The 11,169-nt window shown below is 53.8% G+C and overlaps 1 protein-coding gene across 1 annotated transcript in view; it reads left to right on the forward strand.

Moving 5' to 3' along the window:
* Window positions 1-259: 259 nt before the first annotated feature.
* The window catches only part of ETFB (electron transfer flavoprotein subunit beta), a 14,403-nt gene continuing 3,493 nt past the window's right edge, over window positions 260-11,169 (forward strand). The window contains exons 1-4 of the mRNA XM_017876489.1: window positions 260-410; window positions 6,632-6,790; window positions 7,053-7,211; window positions 10,092-10,460. Coding sequence (XP_017731978.1) covers window positions 354-410; window positions 6,632-6,790; window positions 7,053-7,211; window positions 10,092-10,460 — 744 coding nt within the window. The 5' untranslated portion in view covers window positions 260-353. The remainder of the gene's footprint in view (window positions 411-6,631; window positions 6,791-7,052; window positions 7,212-10,091; window positions 10,461-11,169) is intronic.

Genomic DNA, 11,169 nt, shown 5'->3' on the forward strand with positions numbered 1-11,169 from the left:
GGGATACCGGGAAGCGTTTATAGGACCGGGAGGATCTATAAACTCCGGGCGCGATTCCCTCCAGTGCTCGACCTTTCCCCTAGTTCTCTGCCCTGCCCCCTCGGCCAGGCCTTTCCTTCCCTCTCGGGGTCCGGCTGGCTCCCCGAGATCCGCTTCCCATTGGTTTGCGTTGCTTGCCACACCGCCCTTCCCTCCGGCCTCTCGATTGGTCCTCTGTCGGGGAGGCGGGCTCTGCAGTGGTTGACTGGCTGACCGTGCTGCGCGCAGGCGCAGAGAGAGGCAGGGTGGGGTCGGGTGTCTGGAAGAAGCGACTGAGGGTGCGGGCTGACCCTGTAGGTGGCTGCGGCGGGAAGATGGCGGAGCTGCGCGCGCTCGTAGCTGTCAAGAGGGTCATCGACTACGCCGTGAAGGTGACCGGGCCCCCCTCTCCCACATCCCTGAATCCCGCAGCCATGTACTTCCGGGGCCACGAGCGCACACTGGGTGGGGGTCTTCTTGTAACCCCCGACCTCTGCCGCTCTAACCCCCATACGTCAAAGTCACACCTGACGGCAAAAATCAAAAGAGTGAAGTTCTAACATCCGATCCCTCCGGGGTCACGGCCATGTTCTCTTTTCCCTCGTTCTGGATTCACTCTCTTGATAACTGTTCAGAGTGAGTTGCTTTCTCCATTTCTTACCCACTGGAAGAAGTCATGGTCCCTGTTTAACGCACGGAGAAACTGAGGCACAGAGAGGTCACCCAGCTAGAGAAGGGCAGAGCCGTGAGTTCTATGCAGGTTCCTCTGACTGCTTTCACCCACTGGGCTGCATTGCTGACCTTTGTACTATTACCCGAAATGTGCTATAGGGAGTCAGACAGGGCCCTATGGGGCCCCAGAAGCTGCTTGCCACCCTCCATAGCCACAGGGTGAGCCAGGAGGCTCTAGCTAGGGAGAGAGAAGTGTGTTTGCTAGAGGTGAAAGTTCAAGGAACCAACCTGCCTGAGCTGGGGATAGCTCACATTCTCCATGAAAGAGGTGGGGGAGGGCACTCTCTGAGCGCCTGGCTTGTCCCCAGAGGGAGGCTGGTGTGGACAGAGGTGAATCAGACACGGTCTCTCAGGCCCGCTTCTCTCAATGCTTGGCCTGAACTGGACTGAAGATGGTGACTGTCCATCCACATCTGTCCTTCCCATCAGCCTGGGGACTTACCTCTGTGTCCCCAGCATTACCTAGCATGGGGCCTGGCACCCTGGAGGCCTCAGGGTGGGCGAAACCAGGGTCACAAAGTTGACACTGATACTGCCCCTGCCTGCTTAGGGAGTGGGCTGGGGAAGAGGGTACAGGAGCCAGACTTGAGCATGAAAGCGTCAGTGATCATAGCAGCCAGCATTTAGTGGGTGTTTACGTGCCAGGCATCCTTCCAAGTCCGTTGTAGAGATTAACCCATTCAGTCCTTTCAGTATCCTTTGTATTATTTATTATTTATTTTTATTTTTTGAGACGGAGTTTTGCTCATTTTGCCCAGGCTGGAGTGCAATGGTGCAATCTCGGCTCACTGCAACCTCCGCCTCCCGGGTTGAAGTGATTCTCCTACCTCAGCCTCCCAAGTAGCTGGGATTACAGGCATGCACAACCACACCTGGCTCATTTTTTTGTATTTTTAGTAGAGATGGAGTTTCACCATGTTGAAGGGCTGGTCTCAAACTCCAGACCTCAGGTGATCCACCCGCCTCGGCCTCCCAAAGTGCTGAGATTATAGGCGTGAGCCACCGTGCCGGCCGACCCTTTGTACTATTAATTCCATTGGATAGATGAGGAAACTGAGGCCTGTCACATCTCCCAGCCAGTAAGTGGCAGAGTTACAATCAAAACCCTGGGCAAGTCTGGCTCTAGACTCTGCTCTCCCATCTCCCTCAGTGTCCCCTGTCCTAATGACGCCTCTGACAGCACATGACAGGGATGTCGCCTCCAGCCCTTCTGAGACACATTCCTCTTGGGGTCCTGGGTCCCAACACTTGGTTTCCTCCCTGCTCTGACTGTTCGTTACTGTCACATCTTTGGACTCCTACAGCCCCCTGGGCATCCTCTATCCCAGCCCTCGCCTTCCCTGCCTGGCATGTCTGGGATTGGATCTGTCTCCCCCATGGTGCAGGCCCACGTTTTGACTCAGCTCTGGTCCCAGCATCACTCAGCACAGAGCCTGGCACATGGATGTCTCTGATGTGCTCAGGGAGAGAACAGAGGGGAAGCGTGAAGGCAGTGTTGAATCAGCTCCTGTCCTTTCCAGAGGGTGCTGCCTTCCCCTCCCACAGTGCCCCAGGGCTCCCTGCATTACATCCTGTCTCACTGGATGTGTCTGTTGATGTCCGTTTCAGAACAAATGAGTGATTCAGACCCTGCCAGCTTCCTAAGCACCAGATTAGACCTGGGCAGTGTCCCACCCCCTTTCCCTTCTCCTCCCAAAGCTGTCAGTTCTCCACCCACCCCCCCACCACTCTTCCTGCCCTATTGTCTCTTGGTCCCATTGTCTCACCTGGACTCTCACCCTGGTCCTCCCTCACTCCCAGTCTCTCCCCGTCAGAGCTGACCCTGCTCTCCCCTGCTCCCAGCCTGCCTGTGGCTCTCCAGCACCCTCAGGACAGAGTCGCAGCCCCTCTGCCTGGCATTTGGGATGCTTTGTGGTCCAGCCTCCTCTTCATGGTCTGCTTCAGCTGTCCACTTCCCTCCTTGGACCCTCCCTTACCCTTTGTGCTTCCACCACTGTGACCTACTCCTCCTGTCCTGACAGACCAGGCCGCGGCTCGCCCTTTCCATGCCTTCTTCCAGCACCACCCTCCTACCTCTGCTTTCTATCCTTTGTCCTGCCCAACTCCAACTCATGGATTATATCAAAATCTAATGATTCTCGGCCAGGTGCAATGGCTCACATCTCTAATCCCTGCACTTTGCGAGGCCGAGGCGAGTGGATCAGCTGAGGTCAGGAGTTTGAGACCAGCCAGGCCAACATGGTGAAACCCCATCTCTACTAAAAATTTAAAAATTAGCCAGGCGTGGTGGCACGTGTCTTTAATCCCAGCTACTCAGGAGGCTGAGGCAGGAGAATCGCTTGAACCTGAGAGGCAGAGGTTGCAGTGAGCCGGGATTGTGTCCCTGCACTCCAGCCTGGGAGACAGAGCTAGACTCAGTCTCAAACAAACAAACAAACAAATGATAAAACCAATTTAGTGATTCTCTCTGGCATCGCCACCTCCAGGAAGCCCCTGACCCTACACCCTCAGGCTGCCTTGATATACCCCTGGGGGCTTCTGCAGTTCCTAGGTTTGCTTCCATCAGCCCTCGCCAGACTGGATTGGGATCCTCTGTTGACCCCATGTTCCCCACTGCCCTACTCTATCATCCCCAGGTTGGTAGCTCCCTGCAGAGAGGGCCATGTCTGATCCACCTCTGTTCCCAGAATCACACGCTCACTCCCTGACCTCTTTCAGCTCCCTGTGCAAACATCACCTTCTCTGGGAGGACTTCCCTGTTTGCCTCCTTAAAATCACAGGCCCCGGAGTCCCTGTGTTTTGCTGCGTTTTCCCCTATACTTTGCAACTAGGAACGGAGAGGAAAGTGTGTTTGCTAGAGATGAAAGTTCAAGGAGCCAACCTAACTGAGTGGAGGGAGTGGCTCACATTCTCCGTGAAAGAGGCGGGAGCAGGGGGCACCCTCTGAGAGCCCAGCTTGTCCCCAGAGGGAAACTGGTGTGGACACTTTGTAATCCACAGTGTCATTTACTTATTGATTGCTCTGGTGTCTGTCATCACTTCTGGAATTTGCGCCCCACGTGTGGGGAAGACAGTTTGATGTGGTCACTGCTTCCTGAGACTGGGTGCACTGCTAGAATAGTTCAGACCTCAGACTCCGAGCCCAGCGCCTGCATCCACTTCCTGCTGTGTGACCTTGAGGAAATTGCCTCACCACTCTGAGCGTTATTTTTCTACTCTGTACAGTGGGGATAATGGTAATATACTTTACTGAGTTGTAATGAAAATTAAATAAGCCCTTGGAGTTTCTTTCTCTGTTTGTTTGTTTGAGATGGAGTCTCGCTCTGTCACCCAGGCTGGAGTGCAGTGGCACAATCTCGGCTCACTGCAGCCTCCGCCTGCAGTGATTCTCCTGCCTCAGCCTCCTGAGTAGTAGGGATTACAGGTGCGCGCCACTACACCCGGCTAATTTTTGTATTTTAAATAGAGACAGGGTTTCATGATGTTGGTCAGGCCGGTCTTGAACTCCTGACGTCAGGTGATCTGCCCATCTTGGCCTCCCAAAGTGTGGGGATTACAGGCTGGAGCCACCGCGTCCGGTCTAAATAAGCCCTTGGAACAGTGCCTGGCACACAGTGACACTGGAGTCCACCATGGATGGAGCATGCAGCAGAGACAGGAGTGGCTGGAGGCGGGGCTGGGATTGGGGCAAAGCCAGGGAGGCCCTTACCCAGAGCACAAAATTAAAAGGGTGCCCCAAGCATGAGATCATGCTTCATCTCAGCAATGAAGATGAACACAATTTTAACACGGGAGGCCGAGGTGGGTGGATCACTGGAGGTCGGGAGTTTGAGACCAGCCTGGCCAACATCGTGAAACCCTGTCTCTATTAAAAATACAAAAAAGTAGCCGGGCGTGGTGGTGGGCGCCTGTAATCCCAGCTACTCCGGAGGCTGAGGCAGGAGCATGGCTTGAACTGGGGAGGCGGAGGTTGCAGTGAGCCGAGATCATGCCACTGCACTCTAGCCTGGATGACAGAGCAAGACTCCATCTCAAAAAAAAAAAAAAAAAGAAAGAAAGAGGATTGTGGTAGGCCAAGAAATACCCTCTAAAGCAGCTAGGTTTCAATCCCTGGTACCTGAGAAGGGAAAATCACTTAGGAACAGGGTCTTTGCAGGCTGGCCGCGGTGGCTCACGCCTGGAATCCCAGCACTTCGGGAGGCCGAGGAGGGCAGATCACCTGAGGTCAGGAGTTTGAGACCTGGCCAACATGGTAAAACCCTGTCTCTACTAAAAATACAAAAATTAGCTGGGTGTGGTGACGCATGCCTGTAATCCCAGCTACTTGGGAGGCTGAGGCATGCGAATTGCTTGAACCCGGGAGGCAGAGGTTGCAGTAAGCCGAGATTTCACCACTGTACTCCAGCCTGGGTGACAGAGCGAGAGCCCATCTGGAAAAAAAAAATAGAAACAGGGTCTTTGCAGATGTGATTAAATTAAGCATCTTGAGATGGGGGCATTATCCTGGATTATTTAGGTGGGCCCTAAATGCCATCTCAAGAGTCCTTATAAGAGAGAGACAGAGGGAGACTAGACACACAGAGAGAGAAGGCCGCATGAAGACTGAGCTGAGGATGCTGGCACTGAAGATAAAGTGATGCAGCCACAAGCCAAGGAGTGTCAGAGCAGAAGCTGGAGGAGGCAAGAAACGTGCTCCCCCCAGGGCCTGCAGACCCCTTGGTCTCACCCTGGTGAAACTGACTTTGGACTTCTGGGCTCCAGAGCTGTAAGATTCTAAGCCACCAAGTATGTGGTGATTTGTTATGGCAGCCGAGAGAAACTAATAGGAAGGTGGTTATTGGTCACGCCACACCCTGGTCCACACCGGAAGCCTCTTTCCCTGGCACATGATGGTGCCCCCAGGATCCAGCTTAGAGCCAGGCACACAGTAGGGCCCAGGAGAGACAAAAACGATGTGCAGAAGCAAATGGGTGGGGTTTGCCACCCATTTCGTTGGAGCGAAAGTTTAATAAGCAAAGAAGAAAGCTCTCCGCAGAGGAGAGGGGAGCCCAAGCGTGTTGCCATTTTTCCAGTTGATTCCAAAAGCTTTTGTAAGAAACTCCTCTCATCTCTGTAGCTGTTTGAGTATCTTATCTGTAAAGCTGTCTGCATAACTCTCCGTTATCTGTGTAGTTGTGGGTATGTCTTTAGGCAAGCACAAAGCTCTGCTTCTCTTGTTTGGGTAACAGTGGGTTCGTTTTAGGTAAGCTCCGCCCCTCCCTGTGCAAGTTCCCACAGAGACCACAAGGTAAATGCCTGAAAAGGGGAGGGAACTTTTCCTGGGAGCCTGTCAATCACACAAAGAACAAAAGGCTTCTGTGCTGGACCTGCCTGCTTGTCTGAGTTTTCCTCAGGCTGCTCTGTTGTTACCTGTAGCTGTGATTTTTCAGGCAGGCTGCTTCTCTGAGGACCAGCCTTAACTGTCTACCTAACTGATTTTTCCTTTTCTTCTCCTCTTTTGTATTTCTGTATCAGTGTGTTATGTATTTATATACACTTGGAGATATGGTAAAATGCACCTCTCACCGTGGGTTCCCATAAATACTGTAAATTTGAGAAACACTCTTTCAGGCCTGAGAGGAGCAGTGACACAGTAGGGATGATCAAGTCAGATGTCCCTGGTACCCAGGAATGGCTGGATGAGAGAAGGAGACAGGGTGACCTGCCCCTGCCTACAAGCTCTAACCCAGCTCTGTCCCTGAAGCTGTGTGACCCCGGACAAGGCCCTGCCCCTTTCCAGGCTGTTGTTATCCTCATCCAGCCTGGGACAGGGTTGGTGCTGAGGCCCCCACCTTCTTGCCTATTTCCTCCTGACCCCGCCCCCTCCCCTCCTGCTGAGCAGATCCGAGTGAAACCTGACAGGACCGGTGTGGTCACAGATGGCGTGAAGCACTCCATGAACCCCTTCTGTGAGATCGCAGTGGAGGAGGCTGTGCGGCTCAAGGAGAAGAAGCTGGTGAAGGAGGTCATCGCCGTCAGCTGTGGGCCTGCACAGTGCCAGGTGCTCAGGGTCTTGGGGTGGGGGCTGGACTTCTGAGTCTGAGGGAGGAGGGGCTGGGACCTGGACTCTGGTCTGAGGGAGGAGGAGGCTGGAAGCCTGGACCCCTGGGTCTGAGGGAGGATAGGCTGATAGCCTGGTTTCCTGGGTCTGAGGAAGGAGGGGATGGGGGTCTGGACTCCTGGGTCTGAGGGAGGAGGGGCTGGGGGCCAGACTCGTGGGTCGCCCTGAGGATAGCCAAGTCAAGCCCCTCTGTCCTCGGCAGGAGACCATTCGTACTGCCCTGGCTATGGGTGCAGACCGAGGTATCCACGTGGAGGTGCCCCCAGCAGAAGCAGAACACTTAGGTCCCCTGCAGGTGGCTCGGGTCCTAGCCAAGCTGGCAGAGAAGGAGAAGGTGGACCTGGTGCTGCTGGGCAAGCAGGTAACTGTGGTCAGCCCTCCCTGTGCCCCCTTGCTCATCCCTGCTTGGGAGGAGGGTAGAGGAGATGTGGGGTGAGACAGCAGGTGGCCAGGCCCAGGGCATTCAGCCACTCCAGGCTGAGCAGCTTGGGACTTTGCTGACCTTCCTGACAGAGAGTTTGAGCAGGGAGGACAGAGTCCCTCTGGGTGTTAGAAAGATCCTCTTGGGCCAGGCACGGTGGCTCATGCCTGTAATCGCAGCACTTTGGGAGGCTGAGGCGGGTGGATCACTTGAGGTTGGGAGTTTGAGATTAGCATGGCCAACACGGTGAAACCCCATCTCTTCTAAAAATACAAAAATTAGCCGGGTGTGGTGGTGTGCACCTGTAATCCCAGCTACTTGGGAGGCTGAGGCATGAGAATCACTTGAACTTGGGTGGTGGAGGTTGCAGTGAGCCAAGATCGCACCACTGCACTCCAGGCACCACTGCACTCCTGCCTGGGAGCAGAGCGAGACTCTGTCTCAAAAAAAAAAAAAAAAAGAAAAGAAAAAAAGAAGAAAGATCCTTTTGGTTGAGTTTAGAGGCTGGAAGGCCGAGGTGATGGTCACGTGGGGAGAATGAGGCCTCGGCCTAAGGTGTCGGGACAGAGCAGAGACATGATGTGGCAGGAGAGACTGGGCTTAGCATGGGGAGGGAGGGCAGGGAGGAGGCAAGGACAGTGCCTGGGTCTGCCTTGGTAATACAGGTGGGAAACCCAGGAAGAACAGGAGGTTGGAGGAGGATCCTACACAGGGAGTGTGAAGAGCCCAGGAGACATTGATGCAGATTCAGGAGGCAGTCCTGGGCTTGAAACAGAGACTTGAGAATTTTGGAGGGCACTGCAGGTGGCTCGGGTCCTGGCTAAGCTGGCAGAGAAGGAAAAGGTGGACCTGGTGCTGCTGGGCAAGCAGGTAGCTGTGGTCCGCTCTCCCTGTGCCCCCTTGCTCATCCCTGCTCGGGAGGAGGGTGGTGGAGATGTGGGGTGAGACAGCAGGTGGCCAGGGAGCTATGGGAGGTCTATGAGCAGAAGAGGGGTGGGATCAGCACTAGGTGCAGAAAAAGCCTCCCTGGGCTTCGAGAATGGACTGGAAGGGGAGATTGGAGGCCAGGAGTTAGGGAAGGAGGTTAGGGCTAGGTGAGGACCCGACCAGAACCTTTCCTGCCACACTGGTGCTCCCCACTGAGACAGGTACATGGGGCTCATCTGTTTCCCCAGGAGACCCTAGGGCACCACCTCTCCTCAGGGGTAGCTCATCTCATTTGAGGACACACCTCATGGCCTCAACCAGGGGAAGGACAGAAGAGGGACGTCAGAAGAACCACAGGCAGATGGGAGTGAGAAGAGGCAGGGAATTAGGGATGGAGGCTGAGAAGGAAGACCAAAGATGGCAAGGTATGTCAAGCAGGGCACGGAGAGAGCAGAGCACAGCAGGCTCAGGTAGAGCTGGGGCCCCCGGAGAGAGATGGAGATCCCAGGGCCAGGTCAGTTCTGGGACAAGGAGGAGGTTGGTGGGTCCAGATAGGTCATTGGGTGTCCTGCCCAGCCCTGAGAAAGTCAGAAGAAAACAAAGATTACCAACAGCAGGGGCATCAGAGTACAGATCAGCCAACTGTGGCAGAAGGGCCTACCTGGAGAACAGGCCAAAAAGGGTGGGGCTACCTGGGTGGGGCTGCAGAGGCCGATGTGTTGGAAGCATGGCCTTAGCAGTCCCCTGCATTTGCTGGTGGTTCTCAGACTCCGATGTCCTACGTGTCCTGGGCCAGGGACAGTTCCTGGGGCCAGGACTTCCAGCTGGGGAAATGCCGGATGAACTGGTCATGATGCTGTTTGTTCTAGGAAACAGATTCACAACTGAAACTGGCTTAAGCCAGAAAGTGAATTTATTAGCTCATGTAAATCAGGGGCGTCAGGCACAGCTTGATCCAGGGCCACACATGAGCTGTAGGCTCCCCTCTACCTTAGCTTCACTGTCTGCATCTCCAAGCTCAGATCCCACCGGCCCAGGGACCCCAGCAGAAAGAAAGGAGCCTCTTTCCCAAGGGCTCCAGCAAACTCCCAGGGCTTACTCTTCTTTGGTGCAGCTTGAGTCATGTGCCCCTCCCTGAACCAATCACTGGGGTTGGGGCTAGAATGTCCTCGCTGGCCCAGATCCTCTTCATGCAGCTGCCCAGGGGCCACATAGGGTGGGATTCCTGAGAGGCTTTATACAGAAGGCAGAGACTTGGCGACAGGAATGCCAGGTGGCCCCACATGTCCCTGGACAAGTGGCTGCTTATCTCTGGGCCCAAGTGAGGGGATCGTTCTAGACCAAAAATCAGTGAACTATGGTCCATAGCGACCTCTGATTTGTAAATAAAGCTATATTGGAACATCACCACATACGTTCATTTACATATTATTTATGGCTGCCTGTGCACTACAACAGCAGAGCTGAGTCACTGTGACAGAGACTGTATGACCTGCAAAGCCTAAAATATTTACTGCATTTTGCCAACCCGGCTGGATATGGTGGCTCGTGCCTGGGGGATCATCTGAGGCCAGGAGTTCAAGACCAGCCTGGCCAACATGTTGAAATCTCGTTTCTACTAAAAATAGAAAAATTAGCTGGGCGTAGTGGTGGGCGCCTATAATCCCAGCTACTCAGAAGGCTGAGGCAGGAGAATTGTTTGAACCCGAGAGGCAGAGGTTGCAGTGAGCCAAGATTGCACCATTGTACTCCAGCCTGGGTGACAGAGCAAGACTCCATCTCAACAAGAAAAAAAGGAAAGAAAAAGTTTGCCAAGCCCTGTTCTAGACAGAGGCCTGAATGGTCCATGAGCTCCACTGATTGTCATACAGTCTCCTCTCTCTCCCCATTCAGGCCATCGATGATGACTGTAACCAGACAGGGCAGATGACAGCTGGATTTCTCGACTGGCCACAGGTGAGGGTGGAGCGGGGAGCACCTGCTGAGGGCCAGGCCCTCATCCCTCAAACTTCATTTCTGCCTCAGGGCCTTTGCATTTGCTGTTCTCTCCTCCTGGAACACTGCTCCTTCAGATTGCCTCATGACTTTCTTGTTCCCCTCCTTGAGATCTCTGCTGAGGTATCACCTCTTCAAAGGGGACTTTTCTTGCCATCCTACGTGAAATACTCATGCCCACCCCCTCAATTCCAGGTTCCCCAATCCCCATCTATGCCAGTCCAATATAAATGCAGGCTGGGGCCAGGCGTGGTGACTCAACGCCTGTAATCCCAGCACTTTGAGAGGCCGAGGCAGGTGGATCACTTGAGATCAGGAGGAGTTTGAGACCAGCGTGGTCAACATGTTGAAACCCCATCTCTACTAAAAATTTAAAAATTAGCTGGATGTGGTGGCATGTGCCTGTAGTCCCAGCTACTCAGGGGGCTGAGGGAGGAGAACTGCTTGAACTCGGGAGGCATAGGTTGCAGTGAGGCAAGATCGCACCCCACTGCACTCCAGCCTGGCAACAGAGGGAGGCTCCGACTCAAAAAAAGAAAAAAAATGCAGACTGGGTATAGTGGCTCACACCTATAGTCCTAGCACTTTGGGAGGCCGAGGTGGGAGGATTACTTGAACCCAGGGGTTCGAGACCAGCCTTGGCAACACAGTGGGACCCCATCTCTACCAAGAAAGAAAAGTTAGCCGGGTGTGATGGCACATGCCTGTAGTCACAGCCACTCAGGAGGCCGAGGTGGGAGGATCCCTTGAGCCCAAGAGGTCAAGACTGAAGTGAGTTGGGATCATGCCACTGCACTCCAGCCTGGGTGAAAGAGGGAAACCCTGTCTCAGAAAAAAAAAAAGAAAGGCACATAGACAAATTTAAAATTTTCACAGCTACATAAAAAAGTAAAAGAAACAGATAAAATTATATTTTATTTCACCCCATTATATCTAAAATATTATCTTTTTTTTTTTTTTTTTTTTTTTTTTTTTT

The sequence above is a fragment of the Rhinopithecus bieti genome, unplaced genomic scaffold (genome assembly GCF_001698545.2).
Source record: "Rhinopithecus bieti isolate Rb0 unplaced genomic scaffold, ASM169854v2 scaffold_10264, whole genome shotgun sequence".
NCBI classification, from domain to species: domain Eukaryota; kingdom Metazoa; phylum Chordata; class Mammalia; order Primates; family Cercopithecidae; genus Rhinopithecus; species Rhinopithecus bieti.